This window comes from Asterias rubens, chromosome 9 (assembly GCF_902459465.1).
Source record: "Asterias rubens chromosome 9, eAstRub1.3, whole genome shotgun sequence".
Lineage (NCBI taxonomy): Eukaryota > Metazoa > Echinodermata > Asteroidea > Forcipulatida > Asteriidae > Asterias > Asterias rubens.
The window spans coordinates 11006699-11034440 of record NC_047070.1 but is presented as its reverse complement, the minus strand read 5'-3'; the positions used below and the strand labels follow the sequence as shown (position 1 = coordinate 11034440).

Sequence of the window (27742 nt, the reverse complement as noted above, 5' to 3'; positions counted from 1 at the left end):
GACCTCAGATCTCACAATTTGACCTCCAGGTATGACCCGCCTGTATAACCTCAGATATTAACATATAGGCTAGCTTTACAATGTACCGGTAGTTAAGAAAAGGAAACGATTCACCCAATGCGTTAGTAAAGCTTAACTCCTGTAAGTGATTTACTAGGTTCCTTCATCGCCCTTTTAAATCCAACACCATTTAGTAACTGCAATCCCAAACAACATACGTGTACAGTAACTTAGCACCCAGGTAATTGGACTCTGATTATGGTGGTATGCCTGATCCAATGTAAAGCTTGATCAGTTATTAGTGTGCAGTCCTCAGTCTGACACCATTCAGTTTAAACTCAACACCCAAACTGTTGGACTCTGATTATGGTGGTATGCCTGATCCAATGTAAAGCTTGATCCGTTATTAGTGTGCAGTCCTCAGTCCAACACCATTCAGTAACTCAACACCCAAACTGTTGGACTCTGGTTATGGTGGTATGCCTGATCCCATTTAAAGCTAGATCAGTTTACTAGTGCAGTCTTCAGTCCAACACCATTCAGTAACTCAACACCCAAACTGTTGGACTCTGATTATGGTGGTATGCCTGATCCCATTTAAAGCTTGATCAGTTTACTAGTGCAGTCTTCAGTCCAACACCATTTAGTAACTCATCGCCCAAACTGTTTGACTATGATTATGATGGTAAGCCTGATCGAGAAACTAGCTGATTAGTTTACTTGTGCAGTCCCAAACCAGCCAAACCATGCAGTCTGATTCTTAAATGCCTTAGATAGTCCTGGTCAGTGCTGTGTACTGAGAGAGTTGCGACATGGAGGGACCAGTTTTCTTTGGTCAAGTCTCTACTTTTAGGTACAAATGCAGCACAGTGCAATGTGCTGATAAGTCTGGTACCCTGTATTCGCCAATGCATGTTTTGGACACAAATTGGAATCTAATTTTAAGTCGACGCAACTCTCTCACTATACTGCAATCCTTGGATGCAATTCAAAGAAATGCATTGACATTATGACACATTTAAAGATAATTGGTTATAGACACCTCGACCAAGACATGCTACATACGCTTCTGAATATTTTGTCCTGGTCCGAATTGCAAAATTATTGTTTTCTGAGCATGCTTGGCTGAAAAAAAACTGCTTGCATGCTTGATAAAGTACATTAGTCGCTGCTTCCACAGGAAACACACCATAACAAATTAATCGATATCAATTTTTAAAATGGTAACACACGGTTCTTCAAAATAAACCTTAGAAACCAAAACTGTTAAAAACACCAAAACTGGGTTCTTATACAACACACACACATGTTCATGCATCCTACCGTCGATTTCACAAAGAGTTAGGACTCGTCTTATCTCGAGTTAGGACGAGTAACTCTTCATAACTTAGAATTAATCTTAAGGTCTGCATGCTACAGTGACGGGTTGGGACTCGTCCCAAGTCACAAGATTAATCCTTAGTTACATGTTGGAAGAGTTTTGTGAAATCGAGGGCTAGTACATTGTAGCTAGATCAATGCGCTTTGCAACATTGTTATTTGGTTCATCAGGCATACTTTAGTACATTGTAGCTAGATCAATGCGCTTTGCAACATTGTAGCTAGATCAATGCGGTTTGCAACATTGTTATTTGGTTCATCAGGCATACTTTAGTACATTGTAGCTAGATCAATGCGCTTTGCAACATTGTAGCTAGATCAATGCGCATTGCAACATTGTTATTTGGTTCATCAGGCATACTTTAGTACATTGTAGCTAGATCAATGCGCTTTGCAACATTGTTATTTGGTTCATCAGGCATACTTTAGTACATTGTAGCTAGATCAATGCGCTTTGCAACATTGTAGCTAGATCAATGCGCTTTGCAACATTGTAGCTAGATCAATGCGCTTTGCAACATTGTAGCTAGATCAATGCGCTTTGCAACATTGTAGCTAGATCAATGCGCTTTGCAACATTGTAGCTAGATCAATGGGCTTTGCAACATTGTAGCTAGATCAATGCGCTTTGCAACATTGTAGCTAGATCAATGCGCTTTGCAACATTGTAGCTAGATCAATGCGCTTTGCAACATTGTAGCTAGATCAATGCGCTTTGCAACATTGTTATTTGGTTCATCAGGCATACTTTGACCAATGCACAAACTTTCTCAACTCCCTCGAAAGCATTTACTGTAAACCTCAAGCTTCTGTTTATTAGCACTAAGGGGTTAGTCCAACACAAAACCATCTCAGATTCCCATTTCAACATCTGGGTTAAGAGAAGCAATTAATGGTTAGGGTAAAGCAATTTATGGTTAACTGTGGTGCTCAAGGACATAAGCGTCCTAACAGAGATTCGAACCTACTCTCTGATAACTAGGCCATCAGAGCTCGAGTCTGATGGGCAAGACCGCTTGGCAAAAAACCCATAATAAAAGGTTGTTTACTTTTGTTTGTTTGTTTCTTACATAATCAGTTTGTTAAGCAACTCAAACATAATCAGTTTGTCACAAGCAACTCATATGACAACAACAAAATATGCAAATACTACAAACTGTTTCGTTCACCTTTTAAAAATAGTTTTATTTTTTGAGTTGTTCATCAATTTTATCAACTTGAACGAAATTAACATTATTTGTTCTGTTGTTATAGAAAGGTAAACAAGTGCGTATATATATTGCTTCATAAGTACCAAAAAAACACAGTTGATCGATGCCATACTGGGCGAAAATACCGCCAAGAAAAGCCCCCATAGTGCCTAGAAATCATAGAGCACTGTGACGTCACCAGGGACTCAATCAAAGTAAAGCCAGGTTCCCACTGGACTTTTTTTTTGAGAAGTAAAGCAACTTTAACAAAATTAATTCAATGGGGACGCATGGTAAACCAACCTTCCTGTCAACTTAGCGCGACCGTGGTGTAAAACTTACAAAAGAGGTCGCGGAAGACTCCCGCGCAGCCATGGTAATTTAACAGGGTTGCTAAAAAGTCCAATGGGAACAGCTCCGCGCTGTAAGCAGAGCTCAGAAACAAGGCACTCCTCCAGCTACCAACTGGACCAACGTTTGCTGGAGATTATTGACCCACATGTGTGATGTTCGTTAAAAAAAGATCTTTCAAAATTATCACAAGATAGTCATAATTTAAATAAGAAACAACCTCACAAAAGAAAAAATTAAAACCCAGCAGCTCATTCTGAAAACACACCACTCCTATAATAATGTTTTACTCTAATAAATGATTTATAATATTAAAAAAATTGATAGATACTGATTAGTCTGAAAATATACATGTATGGAAATCAAAATATGAAATGAAACTATAAATACTTTTGTGAATCATCCATTTGCCAGTTAGATTGAAATGATGTCTGGTAGAATGCCTATGTTTGGCCATGGGTAAAATGTTAAAGGAACACCTTGCCTTGGATCGGTCGAGTTGGTCTTTGAAAAGCGTTTGTAACCATTTGTTATAATTATGGGAGTCATCAAAATTTGACTCCCATAAATGGCCGACCGTGTTAGTCGACGAGGTAAAAGGAAAACCATGCAATTTCGAGTGATACTTGTGTGGATCATTATATTCTACTTTTAAAACATCTTTCTAATCACATGCATTTACATGTAATAACAAACAGTTAAAAACTCTTTTCAAAGACCAACTTGACCGATCCAAGGCAATGTGTTCCTTTAAATCTGAAATAATCAGGCAACGTTCAGTGTTGCAACGTAACCTCCTTACGCCATAATTTCATTGAGAATTGTGTATTATTGGTGACCACATAAGTAATACACAGACAAAAGGCCGAGTTGGATTTGGGAGGCAGTCGCAATATATTTTAGATGTTCCATGAGCACACATCAATAACAAATGTTTATTCTAGCAAATTTGACACGCAGCAAAAGGGCGAGTGGAATAAGGGAAACGGCAAGGCGCAGGACTGAGGCGTTAAGTTTTTCTGTATTTCACAATCTTGAATGTGATTAAGCCAATTTGACGTGCAACTTAAAATAGCACAATATGCGGAGTTAGTTGGATCAAGCAATATTGCATAGTACCCCACTCTTGTTGCTATGGAGTGACCAATCAGAATCAAGGGTTCAAGTTTGCTTAAAGAAAATGGCGTTGGTGGTCTCTTATGTACTAAGAAAAACTCGCCCTGCACCATGTGGGAATCCATGAGAATTAGTCTGGCGAATTCAAATTGAGCATTCACTAGGACTGAAGAAGGCATGGTACCAGACATCATTTAAATCTAACTCGTGTATGACTGAATGATGAATGCGTGTATTTTTAATAAATTGTGTTGATTTGAAAAAGAAGATAGAAAGTTACTATAACAAGGCACATTGTTTCAGTATCCATGATATATATACACTGGATCGAGAAACTTGTAGATTAAAAATGTTCAGTTTGTTTTTCTTGAGCTTCTAGTTTGATAAAGAGGACGGGAAATGACAAAATTAAATTTTGTGATGTTATTTCCCAATAGACAGAGTCCTCATGTGAGTGGGGAAAGATTTACGAGTCTCTAACCTCACGCTAAAAAAGGCGTACAAATTGTCATTGCAGAACTCAAGAAAATGAAAGACCATTAAAATGGTTTAGCTCATTGCAGCATCTTTGATCTTGCACATTTTGGAATGTATGTATTTAACTTGCGTCAATCGGCAATTATCACCGAAAATTGATTAAAAATTATCCTTAATATTGCATATTTTAGTTTAGCAATGGCTGAAAATCTTTTGTCCGCAAAAGTTTTCAACGTTTATGGTAAAAATCGTTTGAACGGACGGACAAAGAATCATTGCATAAATAGTACCCATTAGAAAGAAACACATTAGCACCATTACAGTAGATTATGATTGGAATAATTTCCGACAACTTAGAAAAACCAGCTGCCAATAGTACCTGCTGAGACGATATTAGTACAAATTCACAAAGTCTAATAATTCAAATTTATGTACAAACAGTCAAAACCTTGCGTTAGTTACGCAAAATTTTCAACACTCATTTCTCAGTAAGTTTTGTTTGAAGCTTTGCATGGTGTGGGTAGGCAGAAACTATAAATAATAGTAAACCTGCGGGTACAACCATGTATAAATCCCTTTAGATGGGGTGGTCTCGACGTTTCAAACAGTATACTTTGCTTGTCTTCAGGAGAAGATGAGCAGAGAGAAGACGGGCAGAGTATACTGTTTAAAGGCAGTGGACACTATTGATAACTACTCAAAATAATTATTAGCATAAAACCTTACTTGGTAACGAGTAATGGGGAGAGGTTGATAGTATAAAACATTGTGAGAAACATCTCCCTCTGAAGTGCAATAGTTTTCCAGAAAGAAGTAATTTTCCACGAATTTAATTTCGTGACCTCAGATTTAGAGTTTGAAGTCACGAAATCAACCATCTAAACGCACACCCTTCAAGGGTGTTTTTTCTTTAATTTTTTTTTTCTCGCAACTTCGACGACCAATTGAGCTAAAATTTTCACAGGTTTGTTATTTTATGTATATGTTGAGATACACAAAGTGAGAAGATTGGTCTTTGACCATTACCAATAGTGTCCACTGCCTTTAAAACGTACAGACCACCCCATCTCTTTTTAGAGCCAACACTCCGACTAAAGAGCAGTTTACAAATGGTCGTACCCACAAGTTTACTATTTACTCATGGTTTCGTCCTACCCATTTCTAGTATAGGTTTGTACCACAACACCCAAGCAACTAAAAATAAGAATTTGCAAATGTATAAGACAGACCATAGCTGAATGAATTGCTTTGGCTACGTCTGTGGCTAAATTAAAGGATAGTCCTTGTCATGCTTGTCAGCGTTCTGGCTATAGCCGCAGCCAGTACAGTAACTTCGGACACAATCATAGTACAAGGATTGGCGTCAGGTATACTGTACATTGAGTCTAACCTTTGACCTACATGTGGCTCAAAATCTTGAATGCTGACAAGAGTAGAACTGAAATTACACGGAGGCATTAATGACCTCAGTTGCCCCTGGTCCTGGCGTTGGTGCCCCTTCAAATGTTTCCCATACACTTGAAAGATTTTCCAAAGGAAGTGCCCTTTGTCAAATGGTAAATGGCCTTGCCCTCCAAAAGATGAAATTCCAGGCCTGCGAGGGGCGTGCTCCCTCCCTCCTCTGAAACTACTGTACATGAACCTAAGAAAATAATAGGCTTTGTGATACATTATGTGGATGAGGAGGGTTTAGTTTTCCCCCAAATGTTTGCTTCCCGAGCCACAACTGAGTCAAAGGTAAGAACACTAGCGCCTTCAACAAAAACAGTATATTAAAAAAATAGCCCTTTAAAAAAAAACCCTTAAAAAGCTTTTGAAAATAACTTAAAGACAGTGGACACTATTGGTAGTTGTCAAAGACTAGTCTTCACAGTTGGTGTATCTCAACATAACAAACCTGTGAAAATTTGAGCTCAATTGGTCATCGAGGTTGCGAGATAACAATGAAAGAAAAATAATCCTTGTCACACAAAGTTGTGTGCTTTCACATATGCTTGATTTTGAGACCTCAAATTCTAAATCTGAGATCTCAATCAAATTCGTAGACATTTTTTTTCTCGAAAACTACATTAGGCCTACTCCAGAGAGAGCCGTTTGTTTTGTACTATCAACCTCTCCCCATTATTCGTTACCAAGAAACGTTTTATGCTAATAATTATTTTGAGTAATTACCGATAGTGTCCACTGCCTTTAAACCGTGAATTACAAATAATCATTATTACAAAGGACTACCAGTACAGAAACAAAAATGATCATGCAATGATGTTAGGAGTGTACATGTAATACACAAAAATCAAAATGACAAAATGAGGTAATACAATGGTATTTCAGGCATGCCTTGGAAATATTTTCCGACGATAAATTTTGAAGCAGCGGGCAACAGGGTGAAAATTCATGCAGTTAAAATGATTACAACATAAAAAGTGAACACAAAATTAACGATACATGAACATTACATTTGCTTAACTAAAAACGGCGAAAGCAAAAACTAAATCTTGCAAACTCAAGGTAAAAGAAAACGATAGCGGAGTTGCATCAAACAAACAAAGGGCTCACCAAAGAGCCTAAAATGGCAAAGAGTGGCTTAGAAACAACGCACCAGCAAAATCATGCAAGTTAGACATTGAAAATACGGTTAAATGATTCAAAGTTATGTAGTGTATAAAACAAAATGGTAACTAACTGTCTAGGTCACGGTTGACATGAAAGTGAGGCTATATGAAAGAGAGGTTGTCTTTTTCTCACAGGCATGACTGGCATCTGTTGCTTGCATGCTGCATGCATCAGTGACACTGACCTACATGTATGAGCAAGTTCTGGTGACTGACTACTTGACCAGTACTTGAACGTACTGTGACGTACATGTACATGTACATGTACACTACAGCTCTCACATTCACCATACGTGTAGTTTGATCATGCTCCAGTGCTTTGTTCGCTATAAGTCAATCTCCCTGTGCTCTATGGTTTTTGGTTAGTCAAGTCTAGTCACCATCTGAACTTGCTCAATACTGTAATCTTCGGTGTATAAGCGGCCGGGTGTATACATGTACATTTTATGTAAGCCGCAGAAGTTTTTCTTAGGGCCAAAATCAATGTACAAGCTTTATAACATTACGGGAAAACTCCATTATTTGTGCACTATTTCTTTCCTAGCTAGAAAGAAATGAGAAACTGCATGGAGCTCAGTTTCCATTTAACTCGAAACAGGAATCGTTGACATTAAAAAGAGAAGTTACTACTGCAAGCAGACAAAACTAGTCTGGTTACCTCCGCATTGTGTGCAAACGACACCTAAAAAATTCAGGGAATAAGACTCAAGACGGCTGGCAATGACTATGTCAAATGTTTTCATGATCTGCAACTAAGCTATTCATCTTACAGACATGACACAGATCTCTTTCTACAAACCACAGACAACTATATTTATATCAATAAAATTATGTCACCCTCAATCAAGAAATCCAGATGACCTATTTTTCTAACAGTTGTATTTCCGTCACAGCTATACAGCTATAACCAGAAGGTCACACCAGCTAAATTTGAGTCGAAGAATAAATATCAAATGATATCTTCTCGGGATATCACAATTCTTCCTGTTATCGATATCTTTATCGACACTTCACAGCCATGACATCAATAATGACAACCAACATAGCAAAGATGAACAACAGACCACATGGGAACAGACTATCTCACAACTAATCGCTCATTATTATGCAAGATGTTGTTTCGTTAAGTTTGCCCATACATGTTGGGGAAAGAATATGCAAGAGACTTGTACCACCAATGGTGCAGTTCTTGACATGAAAATTTACCACAAAAAGCAGATCATAAAAATGATACATACATGTATGAAGAACATAAACATAAAGGTACAGTTCCTAAGTAGTATGCCAAATCGGTCAAGTTGGGAGATCCGATATCTTTATAACTGACATCAAGACAATTTAACCTCTGACAACTTGAGAAACTTCTGGTCTTGATATTATTTTGTAGTTATGCTCTGTGTTGTCTTTTGTTTTGTTTTTGGTTTTACTGCCCCTTGAACACCCAGCAGGGTGGATATGTGCGCATTACAAGTCTTATTATTATTATTATTATTATAATTTTCAAGGCACTGGTATTCAATGTAAAAATCTAACCTCTGACAATTTTAGAAACTTCTGGTCTTGAGTTTATTTTGTAGTTATGCTCTCCCATAAGTCTCTGGTAAACTCAGGAGGGGGCTCCAATCTGCTTTAATAATGGCAAACACAGCAACAAATGTGGGAAATTTTTGAACAGGGGCAAAATTATTTCCCTCTGCGGTTGAGTCTAGTTGATGCTGTGCATTAGATCATTAAAACTTCAGTATGGCCACATGGTTTTGATTTGTGTTCTCCCAAAAACATGCAATGCTTCGACCGATACAGACCATGTCAAGCTTTTCAAAGCAACTTCAACCATGCAGAAAAGAGACAAGCAATTATATCTTTATCCTAAAATAGAATATATCCTATATGCAAATTAATATGGTCTCATTCTTAAAATCCAGCATGGACCTCAATACATGAATTGACCCAAGGGGGGGGGGGTGTGTTTACGGCTGCCCGCTCAAAAAATTCCTTTAGTAAACTACATGTATGCGAGGAACTAGATTTGTAGTATATTACAAGGCACTGTGGTTTGGAATCAGTTATTGTTATGGGATCGACATTTGAGCTTAGAAATCCTTTGTGCAAACAGGAAAAACGAAAAAGTACACTAAGTTATTGGGCTGTGTGCAACAGGCTAAACGCAAAAGAAATTTGTTGTTGGTCTGTGGTAGGATTTGAACCAATGAAATTTCAGAGCAGATGTCTCAGCCACTGAAGCCCTGAGCTCATCCGATGATCAGTTGCCAGTTTGAATCCTATGCTCAGCACTAACAGTGGGCAGTGCAATCTTTTTGGGGTTTCCAATTTTAAAACAAATTTCGGACAGTACTTGTAGTTCATGTTGGTAATTAGAAAAACTAAATCACAGTCCTGGACTCTCATCTTGAAGAGCTTGAATTTCATTTTGGAGAGGACAAGGCCATTTTTCTTTTCAAAGGGCGTGTCCACTGCATAATCAAGTCTATGGGAATGTTTTGAAGGGGCACTAAGGCCAATACTAGGGGCAACAGAGGCTACGGCGTCTGTGTAATTCCAGGTCTGAAATCATATTGTACTGTGTTTGCAAGAATTGCAACAAGCTACAGGCCGTACGAGTAAAGTTTTGAAGGGGCATAAAGGCCAATACTAGGGGCAACAGAGGCTATCATGGTCATGATGGTACTATACTGTGTCCATGACGCAAGTTACAGGCCATATTAGCCAAGTTTCAAAAAGGCACCAACGCATTCCAGGCCTGAAACTATATTGTACTCTGTCCCCCAAGTTTTGAAAGGGGCATCAAGGCCAATACTAGGGGCAACAGAGGCTATCATGATACTATACTGTGTCCCTGGCGCAAGTTTCAGGTCATGTGAGCCAAGTCTGGAAGGGGCACCAAGGCATTCCAGGCCTGAAACCATATGCACGCTGTCCCCCAAGTTTTGAAGGGGCATCAAGGCCAATACTAGGGGCAACAGAGGTTATCATGATACTATACTGTGTCCCTGACGCAAGTTACAGGCCATATTAGCCAAGTTTCAAAGGGGCACCAAGGCATTCCAGGCCTGAAACCATATTGTACGCTGTCCCCCAAGTTTTGAAGGGGCATCAAGGCCAACACTAGGGGCAACATGTCCCTGGCGCAAGAATTGCAACAAGCTACAGGCCATATGAGTCAAGTTTTTACGGGGCACCAAGGCCAATACTACATGTCGGGGCAACAGAGGCTATGGTACTATATTATAATGTATCCCTGATGCAAGAATTGCGGCAAGTTACAGGCCATATGAGTCTGTTCTTGATCTAAGTGGGTGATACATGCGATTATTACTACGGATCCATCCATCACCTGTGTGGCCGTCTTCAGACATGTCCTCCAGTGCCATCTCCTGGTCGCTCAGCCCCCGGGATGACGCTCCCTTCTTGCTCTTCTTGACCTTGGGCAGGGCCTCCTCGTCCATGATGCGGTAGAATTTGGCCAGCTTGACGGCCAGGAAGATGGAGAAGAGGATGAAGATGGCGCACCAGCCCGTGGTGAACCACAACGTGTTCTGTTGATGAAGAGAACATGTTTACAATACATGTAAGATTATGGTTTGTGAGGTTTTTTTTAGAAAAATTTCAAAGCACCAGATCGCTGAATAGTCCAGATTTTGACTATATTAAATAACCAGTAGCGGGATGTCGCGTGACCCTCCACATTGAGGGCAGATTTAGAGGAAGCTTTTCAAACTACATATAAACGCCCTTAACGTCAAGACAAAGTCAAGATAATGAGCTGCCGGGTCTCTGAATTGTAAGCCAAGCGCTCAAGAACTTGACGCTCTACACTGCACGGACCTGACACCCCTTACCTCAGTCTTTCTTGTCATTAAGTTTGCGTGAAGTGTCAGGACCGGGATTCAAACCCACACCCGATGACTTAACCTCAAGAACTTGATGCTCTAAATGCCTTGGACATAGCACCCCATACCTCAGTCTTCATTTGCTTCTCATTTAGAGTTTGCGATGAGTGTCATGACCGGGATTCGAACCCACATCCAATGACTAAACCACGAGAACTTGAATTCGATACACTAAGCCGCTCGGAGATAACACACTCTACCTCACTATTTCTTGTCATTCTGCAAGGGCACTCCACATTTGCTTTTCATTTAAAGATGCTATGTCAGATTTTTGGCCCCAAACATTAAAAAAAAAATTTTTTTAGTGAATGGTATTTCAAAGAGTATCACCCGCTCTAACGAAAAAAAAGTTGAACTTTTTCTTTTAATGGTCAGGAACCGTGACAAAAATTTAAAACGTTTCTAATAAAACACATAAGAATTGGTCACGTGATATATTGTAGGGATCCCGACAAAAACTATCTCGACCCCCATCAATATACCTATTGAATTTTAAATCAAAATTTTGGAGTCAAATCTGCCAAAAAATCTGACATAGCATCTTTAAGGTTTGCATGAAGTGTCATGCATGACTAAGATTCAAACCAAAACCCGATGACCAAACCACCAAAATTTTAATTCAATACTCTAAAGCCTCTCCAAAATGACAACCCATACCTCACTATTTCTGCTTCTAATTAAGAGTTTTCAAGAAGTGTCATGACCGGGATTCGAACCCACATCCGATGACTAAACCACAATAACTTGAAATCGATGCTCAAACATGACACCCCGTATCACTCTTTCTTGTCGCTCTTCAAGAGCACTCCACATTTACTTTTCATTAGAGTTTGCGTGAAGTGTCATGACCGGGATTCGAACCCACATTCGATGACTTTAATTCGATACTCTTAACTGCTCGGACATGACACCCCATACCTCAGTCATTATGCAAGGGCAATCCACATTTGAGTCTCATTTAAGGTTTGCGTGAAGAAGGAGCTCCCCCTAGAGTTAACCAGGGGGGCATGAGTCAGTTCGCATGGGACTGACTTCCCCCAAACACCGGGCAAGGGAAGGGAACTTTAATTCCCAGTGTGCGACAGCTTATTAAATTCCCCAATAATTGAGATTGCAAATCATGTAGGAGTGCTATTACTTTCTCTTCCCCGCTAATTCCTGGGAGTGGATCGGATTAAATCTTTAAAAACATAATTAAAAACAAAACTAAGCTGTCAGGAAGTGACATTTTGAGGAGCCGGTCTGATTTGGAATGATTTTTGTTCAAGGTGATGCAAATTTTTTCAAGGTTTTTCACCAGTGTAGACAAGGAAAGACCATTTCTGCAGCCAATTTCACGAAACACTAGAATTCATTCTACAGTATCTCGAGTGACTCGTCCTAACTTAGGAAGGGGTTCAATGCGTACTTACGTCTATGGATCAGAACTTAACTTGTTCTAAGTATAAGATTAATCCAAAGTAAGGAAGAGATTGGTGAAATAAATGGCAGGTCAAGTTAATATTTTTTTTGCTACATGCCCTGCTTTTCTGTGGACCTCTTTTACAAAGTCTATATTTACAGGTGTATTGTGGAAAATAAAATTACAACGGCAAGGATCTATGTGTGAGTCACATCAAACCAATACTTGAATGTATTTTTTTTCTGCATTGTCACAGCTTATAATATTTGTTTTCATCAAAATGCAGAGGTACGGAAAATTAAGCAAACCTTACCAATGAGTCAAAGGCATAGTAGCACAGTAAGTTCACTCCAGAGTCATATAAATCACGCACTGGCTTACACTGCGCCAAGTCCTTTGCCAACTGCCAAAGAAGAATGGAGAAATAATACCATATCATTGTCGTCTTAAAGGCAAAGTATACCTTTTTTTTTTTTTAACTGTTTGATTGATTTAAAGACACTGGACACTTTTGGTAATTGTCAAGACCAGTCTTCTCACTTGGTGTATCTCAAATACATGTATGCATAAAATAATTAACCTGTGAAAATTTGAGCTCTATTGGTCATCAAAGTTGTGAGTGTAATAATGAAAAAAAAAACATCCTTGTCATACGAAAGTGTGTGCTTTCAAAATCTAATTCCGAGGTCTCAAAATCAAATTGGTGGAAAATTACTTCTTTTTCAAAAGCTACGTTACTTCAGAGGGAGCCGATTCTGACATTGTTTTATACTATCAACATCTCCCCATTACTTGTTGCCAAGTAAGGTTTTATGCTAATAATTATTTTGAGTCATTACCAAAAGTGTCAACTGCCTTTTATCCTATGTATATAAATGAAAATGTACACATTAAAACTAACATATTCATTTAAAAAGTTGGTTGCGTTAATGAGATATTGCCAAAAATCCGGAGCGAATATGTCCACGCAGGAAGAATATTAATCCCTAATAGAAATACACACTATGAGAAGCATTATGCGATAACGTTTCTCAGATTCAATTTTTTTGCCAATAAAAACTATTATTTTTTAACATGACCACATTTTTGCGGTGAAATGTTTCTCAAAATGCTTTACACTATCAAATGCGCTTATGTCGGCTCCAACCAAAGGTTTTTATTGTCACACAGGTTGTCTAAATAGAATGCAGAATTTGTGGGTTCAAATCCAACCTTAGTGCTTTCTGTGTCCATGGATTTTCGGCATGACACAGCAAGCACTAAGCACAGTGCTTAGCACACTTTGGTGGATGGGTGACACCAAAATTAATAACGGACTCTTAAATGCTCTGAGGAAAGAGATTTACTTTTGTAGTTGGACTGAGGTTTTGCTTTTGTGGTTTTTCTTGTATCTAATTACATACATATATTATATGTACATATAATGAGTAGGGTAGATGGCCTTAGCCTTCGATCCAAACTGGACCTTCTTCGGAGGCATAAAACAAGTACAAACAATTATATATATCCATTTTATAGAAAATACATGTCTATATGTTTCTATATTTATATATTTAAACCACTTTTATGGTCAAGTAAACCATCCTTTCATACTGAACATCATTTGTCCTCAACACTTTACTTCTGTTGGTTCACAGCCACCAACTGTTTCTAAAACAAAACCTTAATCGGCTATAAATTTCCCGCTTTTTTTCTGGATCCTTCCCTTGATCCCTTTCCCCCTTTTTTTCTATAAATGGAAATGTTTTTGTTTGTTCCTTGTTTATGCCTCTGAAGAAGGTCCGGTTTGGATTGAAAGCTAAGGCCATCTACTCTTCTCAATATGTATATACCTAAATTAATATGAATTATTAATTTGATTTGTAAGTGTACTTTTCGGCCTGACTGGTCGCCAGTGCATAAATAAAATACACCAGACTAATTGAAATGGCAACATACCTGGTAATCAATATGTGCTACAAACTGGTCAGCGTAGCCGAACACGGTGTCCACATACGCTATTGTTATATTCTGTAGTTGTACCTCGGTGTTGTTTGAGTTAACTTCTTTCTCCACTACACTCAATTGAGAGGCAGTGTTACTGATGTTGTTTGTAAGAGTTTCATTTAATGCATAGAGAACCTCAGCATTGTACACAATCAACATCTACGGACAATAAATTAAACAAAGTTAAATGTCAAAACAGGCTTGATGCTCAAACGCACTTTACACTGTTTAAAAAAAAAAAATTAATGCAAGTTCGCCCAAAACAAGGCTAGCGGATAGAATTGCATAAACTCAGTGGAGCTGAAGTAGGGAATTGGTATTCCTCTTTAAAGATGGCAGATCATAGGTTGAAGGGAGCGTGCACCAGGCAAGGAGTTCCAAAGAGTTGCAAACGAGGGAAAAAGCTACTGGAGTAGCTCTTTGTTCTACATCTCGGCACGTCCACAGTTAAAGGATGACAACAAGCAGAAAACCTGGTCTCACGCTCAAACACCCTGACAGGAGGAACAAGGTTGGATTGACTGGTGGAACATTTACTATGGAAATATATGTAAAACAGAGAGAGGCTGGCTACAGACCTTCGATGAGAAAGGGGCTGTAGTGTAGATCCTAAATCTTCTCCAACCAGGTTAACAATGCGCTTCTGCACGAATAAAACAGGTGACAATAGGCACCCTCAAGAGTCCTCTTTCCCATTCTAACAACTGTGTGGACGTGCGATCTTTATTTTTTTTTTCGTTTTACAACTGCTATTTTTCTGAAGCGATTCAAGCTGGTCGCTACAACCAGTCACCACATTACAAAGTTAAACTCTCACCTTGTTGACATCGATGGGAGTAACAAAGTCATTTTGAATTCTCCGTATCTCGAGACTGATGTTCTGAAGCTGTTCCTGTATTGCCTGTTATAAAATTGCAAGAGAAAAAAAAACAATTTAAACGGAGTCCACTAGGGCTCACAATTAACACAGGACCAAAGGCCCGAGGCATATGAGTATCAGGCCAGTATACTGACATTAGGACAAGTCCGGTGGTCTTTTGTTCTTCATTTAAATGAAATACCTCATTTAAGCGTAAGGGCTACATGTATGACACACCAGAGCCCAATTTCATAGAGCTGCTAAGCACAATAAATTAATGGATATTTGGTTGGTAATCCTGATATTATCAAGGAAGAAATTTCATGCTAAGCAAATTTTTGTGCTTAGCAGCTCTATGAAATTGGGCCCAGGCAATTTAAAACAGGCAACCAGTTCCATGCAATCTTCAAGAAGAGAATCCATTCATATTTTATCAATTTGTTCACATATATAGTCTTGTGGATTGTAAGACATTGTTTGAAAAATTACTCAAGTGGTACCAAAGTGGTCCTGCATTTATGCACTTAAGTTGGCTGCCCCCAAGTTGCCTGCAAAAGTTGCCTTGTGTGTGACAAGGCCCAAAGACACTATTCGGTTAGGGTAAATTTGTCTGGTATACATGTACAACAAAACCAAACAGTGCACTCCAATAGTGTCCACCATTTCTCAAAAAGGCTAACTGTATAACATCTGCATGGGAAAATGTTTTTACTGTGAATGTGGTAACTAGTTTTCAATTCTCTTTCAAGAGTATCGAAGTACACATATACATTAACACAAATAAAATAGATCTCCTCTGCTTGTTTGTACAACTCATTTTGATTCTGGTCCTGTAAAATAAATGTTCTAGTCTACAACAAATGTTGGGCTACAAGTCCTGCAGTCTTGTAAATTTTCCCCAAAACTTCAAGCCCTGCCACTCCAAAACTAAAAACAAAACACATGCTTGTGGTAACACGATAAGCATTTATACACTTGTGCCACAATGTAAGTGGACCAGCATCAAATTAAATGAATTTGTCAGCAATTTATGGGTGCATTCGATAAGCTTCCCTGGGTTGACCCCGCAGTGCTCACTCGGGTGATCCCCTGAAAAGAGCTAATCGAACGATCACACTCGCTCTCTCGTGGTGAAGCAATGCACCTCGGGTCACCCCCAAGTGACCCACTCCACAAGCAGGGCACTTTGGGCTGGCCCGGCTGAGCCCCTGGAATGACCTTGAAGCTATTCGAACGTACCGGGGGCAGACCGGGGTCGACCCAGGGAAGCTAACCTAACGCACCCACCAATAATGTGTCAAAGCAAGATACATGTAAGGACGTACGTTATGGTAAGTTTTCTTTATGTGGGTTCAAATCTTAATCCAGCTATTAGCACAAACAGTTGCTTAAAGATTTTCGTCTAAGTGAAAATGAGCGGGAAACCTGTCACTATGGTACTTGTGACTTAGTATTTTGGAAAGCATATTATTGTTGTGCTTACATGTAGAAGCTTTGGGCAAGACACTAAGCCATAATGCCTCTCTCTAACCAGGAGTATAAATACATAGTCAGTCAATGTGAAAAGTGTACTTACAATGTTACCAGTTTTTTCGCTCTCAATGTCCAATTTTGAAGCAAATTCATTCAAATTTTCAACTGTTACATTCGTATCCAACACCTGTAAATGGAAAAGATAAAGAAATACACAATAAAAAAATGGCGGAATACACAATATTCCTATTATTAAAGAGGTGGATACAACATAGTCATGCCCATTAAAAAAAATTCAAGTCTGAAAAATTTCACTCTGCATGGTCCTCTGCATGTTGTCTGCTGCCGTGTGTACGCGTACATTCGCGTGTAACAAGACATAAACAAATTTGTACTTCTTGGTCACTGCATCTTGACTACTCAGCGTTAACACACTAACGCAATGCAAGATATGCGAGTCGCGTATCTTGCGTACGCACGGCAGACTGTGCGAATAGGATCAAAACAGGATTTGTGAGGGATATACATGTACATGTACGTACATGTATGACGACCAAAACCCACCACAGAAAAATGGACAGAAATGGACCCTACTATCCAGGACGTCACTGTAGTATAATACTTAAGTGTAAGGCCGTCAGGGCTAAATGATCCCCCAACTGTAATTCCTCCTTGCAACTGGAAGGAAGGAAGTTTTTGAGCAGAAACACAAAGTTTAACTCGGGTTCTTTGGTGGTCTGTGAGACATGTTAGAGCTGATGAGGATGTGCTCTGACGCTATCTCTGTTTAAGTAGCAGTGGTTTACTGCTATTTGAGATTTTTTCTCCCTGAAAGGCAAAGTATACCTTTGGTGTTTGGAACCGCTTTGATTGTTTTATAAACAATCAAACTAACCTGTAAACATTTCATTTCAAAAGGTGGTTGTGTTTTTGAGATATCACCGAAAGTTCAGAGTGAATATGTCCACGCTGGAAGAATAATCCCTAATAGGAACACAGAATCTGAGGAGTGTTACTGACAGTAATGCTTTTCAGATTCCCATTTATGGAGGAAAAAATGGGATATTTTTGACATAATTGCAGTGACTGCAGTACTTCAAAGAGAAAAGTTTCTCAAAATGCGTTAAACTGTCCTATCCAAAACTGCTAAAGACCACTGCTGTAATTTTCAGGGTCATTACAAAACGTACAATGTACACACTCCAGACATTCAATAGTAAATTAAAACATATCTATTCTCTTCTCGCTCATAAACCTACTTTTTCGCAGCTCTCTTACCAGCACAATGTATATTGTAAAATGCGCTTTATAAGTCTTGTTTATACTATTATTAATATTATTATACAGATCCTTCTAAGTTTAATGAAGTCGGTGCACAAACTAAATGACCTTGCATTTAACTTACCATTTTGAGTGTATCTGGATCTATACTTCCAAGGTCAATACTGTCAACAGCTCCAGTTAAAGTGCTTTTCAAGCTTGGGTCGTAGAGGTCTATATTTGGCAATACAATAGCACTCCTCAGCTTATCTGAAGAAGCTTGCTTTGCTTCATCCAGTTGCTACAAAATATAAACAAATAATGGAACCAAACTCAATCAAGCTTCTTATGTCTGTATCAAGTTGCACCTTCTATCATTTTGCTCCCCACACCTGGAGTGCACTCCCCATCTCAATCAGGGAATCTGACTCTCTATGCACATTCAAGATGTGTATCAAACATTATTTATACCCAACCTTATGCGCTGTGTTCTTGACGTAGAGGCGCTTCTTAATGTAAATGCCTTACATGTATTGTATGTATGTACATGTATGTATGTACGATGTATGTATGTATGTATGTATGTATGTATGTATGTATGTATGTATGTATGTATGTATGTATGTAAATAATGACACAAGATATGAGCAAAACTTGCACTATAGTAAATTTAACCCTCCTACTAATGTACTATCTGAGAATTCAATATAACCCGGGAAATAGCCACCTCTATTTCGGATAAGGGGTAAGCGGCAAAACCAGGGCCCAATTTCATAACGCTGCTTAGCGGTAAGCAAATTTTTGTGCTTACTGTAGCAGACAATTTTGCAAAGGTGTTGCGCGTTCACGATGGATTTGTATTGTTACGTCATTTAATTTCGTGCACTACACAATGTACATGTACATGTAAGCACCGGGAGGTTAGCATGCCTTTTTGTGTGCTTACGATTAGCAGCGCTATGAAATGAAGAATGCACAGTAAGCACACAATCAGCCGCTCAGCAGCTCTATAAAAATTGGGCCCTGGGGTATTCTTGAAATGTGCAACTGAGCCCTGTGGATTAGGGATCTAGAATGGGACAGTGTGCCGGGGTAACCATGGTGGGAAACAACTCACACGGGCCTCCTTAGCTGTATTCCGCAGGGATAAGAGATACAATGTACAGTGTAAAAAGGGCATGAAGTGCCTTGCTCGAGGAGTCTTTGCTTACTTTGTCATTGTCATTTTCTCCAGAAGTTTGTTGGTATGTCTGTCGGTCGGTCTGTCTGTTTGTTTGTTCATTGTATTGCCCTAAGCATGTACAGTGTACCTTTAGTCTTTTGTTATGTAAAGGCAAACCGCTACAAGCTACATGTACCTGGCATATTTTGGGCTTTGCCTCCACGCGCTTCCCGCCAGTTTATTCTGTTTCTGGATTTTATATACATGTATATGTTACATGTGTATGCATTACATGTACATGTAGTTATATAATATTGTGGAAATGTTTTGTGGATATAAATGTGAATTGACTTGAATTGAATTGAATTGAAGGACACAAGTGTCATGACCGGGTATAAAACCCACACTCTGCTGCAGACAACACCAGAGCTTGGATACTAGACCCCTGAACCTCGACACGCCTTCAATTTACGAAGCGTGAAATCAGAAACCTGTTTACCTTTTGCACTTCATCTACAGTGAATATTGTTGAATACTGCAGAGCTGTGTAGAGAGTGGCGTCCTCTTGACACTGGTTCAGGATGGATGAAGCAGTCAATTTAATAGAGGAATTCTGGAGCAGTTGCTCTCCCAAGAAGTACCCATCGCTGATGTAATCAGGTTGATCGATGGTCTGCCATGAAGAAAAAAAAATGGAGGAGAAAATATGACTCTAGGAGTAAAAAAACAAACAAACAAACAAGGAATTGATGCATTAAAGTATACCTTTGTCACTATGCCATAATTCATGTTGCTATTCGAGCACTTTTCAAAACTGAACAATGTTTTAAGTAATGTTTTAAGGGAAGCGGTCTTCCATCTTTATCTTCAAACCATGTAAGATTTATGTAAATCTGTGGACATTGTGTCCTACATCTGTACATGCACCCTTTAAAACCTCAAACAGCAAAAAATGTATGAAAAAAACAATTACTTGGCAAACCTTTTCAAATATTTGCAGCGATGCTAGAGGTTCACAACTCAGGGTTCCCGTTCCAGACGCAGTAAACATCACCATGCAGATTAGAATGAGAATAGGTCCAAACAGGAGGGAGAAAAACACACCCCTACCAATCAAAGAAAAGAGAGAACATATTATCATGGTAGAGTGGTTAAACATGTTAAACATGTTAAAGGCAGTGGACACTATTAGTAATTACTCAAAATAATTGTGCGCTTATCGACATGCTGGTGTTCCTGGTTTGATTGGCAGTATTGCGCCAAAGCATCTTGGAAACCATTACATGCATGGTGCTGTGTAAAATGAGTATAGGTCTCATAAATCAAAAGCTTATGCCAGCTTGGTGTTTATATCCCTTTGTGGGAGTTTGCCGAGTTCCCCTGATGAGAAGATCATTCAAACAAGCAAAACCCCCCCCCCCCAAAAAAAAAAAACACCAAAAAGCGTTCCAAAACGCTTCAAAAGAGAAGGTACTTACGCAATGAGCACGTTACCGCCAGCATTGGACATTCGGGTGCGCTCTGTGGGTAGCACATCTTTGTAAGCAAAGCTCCCCATGGCGATACCGATAACATTAAATAAGACGATCAGTAGAGTCAAGCAAGTCACTCCAATCAAACCGTAATACCTACACAGACAAATGGGAAAACAACGCTTCAGATAAGCAGAGAAACTTTTCTGAGATCCCAACCATATCAAGTATAAGGCCATGTCCAAAAGAACGACTTTGGCTACTGCTACAGCTATTGTAGCGCGTCTGCCAGTGTTAAAACCCTTAAACACTTTCGGTACAGAAAAAAAAAAAAAATCACAGATTTGCAAATAATTTACAGGGTTTACAGAAGGTAATGGTGAAAGACTTCTCCTGAAACATTAGTTCATGAAATGCTTTACTTTTTGAGAAAACATTAAAACAATATTAATTCTCGTACGCGAGAATTACGGATTTATTTTTAACACATGTCATGACATGAAACGTGCGGAAACAAGAATGGGTTTTCCCGTTATTTTCTCCCGACTCCGATGACCGATTGAGCCTAAATTTTCACAGGTTTATTATTTTATATATAAGTTGTGATACACTAAGTGTGGGACTTGGACAATTCTGTTTACCGAAAGTGTACATATAATGGCTTTAACATCAAAATGTAGCAGTAGTTGTAGCCGAAGTCACTGTTTCAAACCTGGCCTTACATGCATGCGATATGCTGTCTCAAATCAAATCAAATTTAGCCATGAAGTATATGAAAGTACAAAATATATGCACCCTTGAGCAAGATGCTTTATTTTAATTGCTTCTCTTTGCCCAGGGGTATAAATGGGTATTTGCGAGGGTAGAGGTTGATATTGTGTATGAAAATTTGGGGCGATACAGCAGCTCTGTATACTCCCCAGGGAGCTGAGAAAGATTTAAAAGCAATGTTATTGGCCACATGACCAGGGCTCTAATGTAAAGCGCATTGACACGGTTATTGCAAAATGTGCTATATAAAAAGAACTAGTTATTGTCGTTATTCTTTAGCACATCCACCAAGATAAACAGATAATACGACTTGACCTCCATTTCCGGTTCTTTTGTAAACAATTCCAGAAAGAAAGAAAAAAGGCGAAATCAACTCCTTCTCGTTTTTCTCTTGCAGTCATGAACAATGTCAAGGAATATTTAATTACCTATAGTTGGAGTAGTCGTCCGCTGTTTTAAACAAACTTTCCAGGGTGTCCTGAATGTCTTCCTTCAGCGTTTTGTTGACCTGTGAATTACAGTAAATATAAACCGTGTACAATTAATCACAAGGGAAACTGGCTAGGTAAATTTGTAATAACTTTGGGTGGAACAAGGAACAATAGATCGATCCATTAGGCTCCGCCCACGACGCACGTGTTAGAAAGAACATGTGAGCCTCTCCAATGCCATTCTGAACAACTCTGACGCGCGCACCAAGCATACATACACGCATGTCACACTTTATTTTGTCAGACTTTTGGTGGTGCAATGGGTTGTGGAGCTTATTGGATCAGTCAATCAGCTAGAGTGGGACTTGAAGTGGGATTCAAACTGAGGTCCATAGAAGTGAAAACAGGGAAAGAAACCACTTTGTTGTACAGGAGCAACGATGCTGTAAAAATTAAGCAATAATGTATATACCGTGTGTCTCATTTTTTTTTAAACACTTTTGAAATGGCTGTCGAATGAAAAATACATGGTTCTGGGGGAAAAGGTTTGGATGTATGGATAGCTTATGGATTCAACTTTCATACCACACTTACAAGTCCGAAAATAATTCATGCTTGGGTGAGCACTGCTCACTGAAGAATAAGTAGCCGACATCTTTGAGTGAATTTTGTACGCTCCAAAGGACTTACCTCTCACAAATTGGAAAGCTAATTGCGCAACCTGATATTCATACCCTTTACAAAAGTGAGCAGTGCTCACCCAAGCATGAACTATTTTCAGACTTTTTGTTTTCATCAAATAACCTTTCTCCCCCGAAAGCATATATTTTTTTATTTGGCAGCCATTCCAAAAGTGAAAAGCCTTTTTGTAGACACCCTGTACACCTTTTTAATATCAGTAAAACAGCTTAAGAGCTTATATGTAGACCAGCCTCCATCATGGTCATCATGGTATCGAATAACAACAAAGAAAGCTACAAATCATTTTGCAAATAGTAACCAGACTATTTTGTTCTTCCAGCCTCGGTTTGATAACATTGATATCAATGGGAGAAATTCTGACTGTCTGCACCATAATAAAGGTCTATAGACGATGTGACCTCTGACGTCACACGAAAACTATAACATGATTCGCGCGCATACCGCCGGGCAAAACCGATGAGTTTTGGCAGCCAGCTAGAAAGTGTATGCAATCTTACCATGACTACGTGTCTTTTTGCCCGGCGAAACATGAGGTATACAGTGTTTTTTCAACAGAGGGCGGTTTGAATGTAAACATAGGTCACATTGCTATAGGCTTGGCTTATAGGAATCCATACCTGCTTGACTGCATCTGATATAAGGTTGAAGCTGCTCTTCACTGTTGCATTCAATGTATCCAACTCTGCAATGACGTCAGCTACTGCTGGCTGTGCCTTGTCATTGATTACAGCAGAAATGTTGTTTAGACTTCCCTCAAACTGTCAAGAATAATGGTCAAACATTCACAAAATTACTTTAAATTCACAGATATGAAATGAATTTCTTTCAGAAACTGCCATTTAAACAAGTCTCTCATGCTTAAGATTCATCAGCTGGAACAGATTTTGGAGAAGAGTCTTTAAATTAAGTGTATTTTTTTAATTAGTGATTAAAGGAGTGGCGTCAAGGGCACTGGACAATATTGGTAATTACTCAAAATAATTATTAGCATAAAACCTTACTTGGTAACGATTAATGGGGAAAGGTTGATAGTATAAAACATTGTGAGAAAGCTCCCTCTGAAATGAAGTAGTTTTCGAGAAAGAAGTAATTTTCCACAAATTTGATTTTGAAACCTACATATGTACAGGTAAGAATTGAATTTTGAGGTCTCGAAATTAAACATCTGAAAGCACACAACTTCGTCGTACGAGGGTTTTTTCTTTTTCATAATTATCTAACAACTTCGACGACCAATTACGCTAAAATTTTCACAGGTTTGTTAAATTATGCATATGTTGAGATAGTACACCAAGTGAGAAGACTGGTCTTTGACAATTACCAATAGTGTCCAGTGTCTTTAAGTACCGTCATTAAGCAAAGTTCTTTTCTTCCCTTCCGATCGGGATTCGAACCCACACCCCAATAACAAAAACACCTGAACTTCAGTCTAGTGCACTAGACCACTCGGCCATGAAACAGCAAAGGCAATGGGTGAATTTCATTAATAAAGCAATTTCCTGAATCTTGAAAACAAAAAGGAAATATTATGAGGATAATAAAATGTAAATTACCTTGCTATACAATCCATCAGCAAGGGTCTTTGCTGCTAGCGACTGATTCAACTGAGTATCCACAACAGGAATCTACAAAATAAACATTAAAATATTGAACAAACATTGTTAACTGTCTTTTAAGCCAACCATTACTTCCACGGTGGTCGGGTTGGCGTAGCGGTCCGGTTTCTTGCCTCACCTTCCACCTCTAGAACCCCTGTTTGAATCATGTCGGGGCACTTTGTGGATGGGGTTTTCAGTCCCTATATGGGTTTTCCTCTGAAATAGTTCTCTGGGGTTTTCCTCCCACATCTAAAGCTGAAAATTCTTTCCTCGTCTTCTCTCCACTGGGTTGTTGGTTTGTACAGTGATTAAAGGAACATTACAGAATTGTTAAAAAGAAAACAAATCATGAAGATTTACTTGTACATGAAAACTTACATGGTCTAATGGCGATGATAGTAGGAAACATTCCTTAAAATATTTCTGTTTGGAATTTCATTATTGATAAGAAATAAATAATCTCATTTCGCACCTGGAGTTTATCGCGCAGTGAGCGTTTTATTCCTTTTCTTGTTGGTATCAATGTCATGCAAAAATGTGTAGTTGATTTTTCACAATATTCTCGTGACCCAGACCCCTTCTACAGGTTTGTCAGTTTATGGTGGATTACAGAAAATGCTACACAGCCAGATACTGTTTAGTTAGCAAAACCAGGGCCCAATTTCATAGAGCTGCTTAAACACAAAATTATGCTTAAGCCAAAAAAATCCATGCTTAGTAAAATCAGAATAGCGGCCAAGACTCCACTCAATTGTTATGCTAGGCAAACAACAGCTAAAAACCAGTCACAAACAATGTTTATGCCATGAAATTTTTGCCAAAACATGTGTAAAATAAGCAAGCTAATTTCGTGCTTAACCAAAATTTTTGCTTAAGCAGCTCAATGAAATTGGCCCCTGTTCTTTAATGTTCCTTTAAGGTTCTCTTTTCTGAGAGTCATTGGCTCCACAACCGAAAAAAAATTAAATTGAATAAAAGTAAAGGGATGCATAGTTTGTGTAGTTTGCTAACAGCGAAAAATAAAATTGATTAATTACCATACTATAGTTTGTGACATTAGCTAGCGATGACGTATCTGGGCAACTGCCACAGGCGAGTGCATCCAGTTTGGCCTTCACGTTCTCAAGTAAACTCTTGACTTCTGCTGTACCATCAATGACTTCACTGCGTGATGAATTAATGCCATCTAATGCCACGTACATGCTGTCAATCCCTGTGTGAAGAAGATATCAAGTTTTATTCATTGGTTTAAAGGCAATGGACACCTTTGATAATTGTCAAAAAAAAACATTCTTCTGACTTGGTGTATTTAAACATACATGCATAACACACCTCTGAAAATTTGGATTCAATTGGTCATTGAAGTTGCGAGAGAATAAGGGACGAAAAAAACACCCTTGTCGCACAAGTTGTGTGCTTTGAGATGCCTTGAATTTGCGACCTCAGCTGAGGTCTCTTGTTTAACTCAAATGTTTTAGTGAGAAATTACTTCTTTCTCAAAAACTGTGATTACTTCAGAGGGAGCCCTTTCTCACAATGTTTTATACTATTAACAGCTCTCCATTTCTCAATACCAAGTAAGTTTTTATGCTAACAGTTATTTTGAGTATTACCAACAAGACCCTTAGTGTAAAAAGCATTGAAATCGCTGCCAGCAGCAGAAATACATGGACTTAAACTTATGCTGTGTTTCTTTTTACCAAAACATAGGATTTGAACTGCCTCTAGCTGACGGGCAGCCTCAGTGGTTTAGTTGGTAAGACACTGCTCTAGAATTGCAGGGGTCGTGGGTTCGAATCCCAGCCGAGTATCATGCCTGTGATATTTTTTCACAGGACTCGGGAAAGTACCGAGTATTCAGTGCTAACACACATTGGTGTATAAATGTAGGTAAAAACCAAAATGCATAAATATTATATTTAGAAATACGATCTTACGCCCGTTTCAGACAGGTGCACCAGTCGCCTCGAACCAAATAGATTAGGAGCAACTCTAGGTTGACCCAAATAATATTTTGTTTCAGAGGCGAACAAGCATGACATTAACATTCGTTCAGCTCATGACAAGGGCCCAATTTCATGGCTCTGCTTACCGCTGAATTCTGCGCTTACGATCGTGATTCCCCGCTTGTAAGCGTAGAATGCCTAGTAACGTGAGTACGCACGCGCAGAAGCCCAAATTCGCCGCTAACCCGTGAAATACGCTTGCCATAAGCACAGAAATCCCTGCTTCCGTAAGCGCGATTCTGTGCTTACGGTAAGCAGAGCCATGAAATTGGGCCAAGATCATTGCTGAAACCAAGGTGCTTCAGAGTCTTCCCAAATGACTGCAACAGTCGATCTTTCGACTTCTAGCGCATCCAGTCGCTCTTAACTGTTTCAGACGTCAAACATTTCATGTACTGTACTTAATCTAGAATTTGGTTTGGCGCGACTTCATTATTACCCTAAACTTCACAAGGTCTTACCAGACGTGACACCTTGAAATGCATCCATGGCATCCTGCAAACCAGCGTCCTCTTTCAGATAGTCTAGCAATGGATCGGCGATCTCATTGCCAACATCTGAAAGAAAAACAAGAGCAGAATTTAAAAAAAGTAATAAAATGCTGGAATGTTTTTTTAATGATCACAGCTCTCTGATCTCATGAGAACTGTGCTGTGTACTTTGGCCGGCAATCAGAAAGAATTTTCTGTTCAAGAACAATATTGTAAGGATGAGGAAACAGAGACAAAATTAAGTAAATAGAAAAATAAATTGCACTAAAAGCTTCAAGAACACTTCAAATTTCTGTAGGTGAGCATTGACCCAATTAGGCCAATTAACTTGACGTCATCATCACAATAATCTTGGTTGTGCCATTTTGGACATCAATGTACATCAACCTGTGTGTTAAATGGTGTAATTGGCATTTTAGGCCATGCAGGAATTTTACTTTGACTATTGTTTGACACACAACAACAATAACAACATTGATGTAAACAACAATAACAATGACGATGATGACAACAACAAAAACAACGACAACAACAACAACAGCAGCAACAAAAACAGCGGCAACAACATTGATAATAGCAGCAGCAGCAGCAACAACAACAACAAGAGTAATACATGTACATGTAACAAAAACAATAATGGAGTTGTTGAAAATGACTTTGAACAAGTAAAAAAGCAATCGGGAAAAATTACATAAAGAAACTTACCGTTAAGATCCCTTAATACCAGACAGTACATGGTGTCATACTCATCATCTGTGATGTACTCCACTTGCTGTAAAAACAAAAAAAATAAGTGAATAGATTAGAAACTTAAATAATGATAGAGTGTAAATGCAATCAACAGAAACGGCGTTTTGAAACACTTAACGTTTATAAGTTCACTGTCACACCACCCATGTACTCGACATGTCTTAATGCTGTAATGGTGCAAATTGGTGACCTACATTTCATCACTGTTTTCATGAAGCAGCGTGGTTAAAAAATCACAAAGCTTGGGAAATCTATTATAAACATAATACATTTAAGATGACACAGCTAAAAATTTATTAATTTACACCGAAATGTGTTAGCTTTGTATACTCAGTACTTTAC

The 27742-nt window shown here is 38.8% G+C and overlaps 1 protein-coding gene across 1 annotated transcript in view; it reads right to left on the bottom strand.

Moving 5' to 3' along the window:
* LOC117294744 (prominin-1-A-like) overlaps nucleotides 1-27742 on the bottom strand; it is an 81102-nt gene that overhangs the window by 2799 nt on the left and 50561 nt on the right. Inside the window, exons 6-20 of the mRNA XM_033777259.1 lie at nucleotides 27356-27422; nucleotides 26621-26716; nucleotides 25191-25366; nucleotides 24109-24180; nucleotides 23173-23313; nucleotides 21851-21930; nucleotides 20658-20807; nucleotides 20162-20285; nucleotides 19679-19852; nucleotides 18163-18318; nucleotides 16861-16944; nucleotides 15243-15326; nucleotides 14378-14584; nucleotides 12753-12842; nucleotides 10482-10683 (exon numbers count right to left, since the gene is read on the bottom strand). Coding sequence (XP_033633150.1) covers nucleotides 10482-10683; nucleotides 12753-12842; nucleotides 14378-14584; nucleotides 15243-15326; nucleotides 16861-16944; nucleotides 18163-18318; nucleotides 19679-19852; nucleotides 20162-20285; nucleotides 20658-20807; nucleotides 21851-21930; nucleotides 23173-23313; nucleotides 24109-24180; nucleotides 25191-25366; nucleotides 26621-26716; nucleotides 27356-27422 — 1903 coding nt within the window. The remainder of the gene's footprint in view (nucleotides 1-10481; nucleotides 10684-12752; nucleotides 12843-14377; nucleotides 14585-15242; nucleotides 15327-16860; nucleotides 16945-18162; nucleotides 18319-19678; nucleotides 19853-20161; nucleotides 20286-20657; nucleotides 20808-21850; nucleotides 21931-23172; nucleotides 23314-24108; nucleotides 24181-25190; nucleotides 25367-26620; nucleotides 26717-27355; nucleotides 27423-27742) is intronic.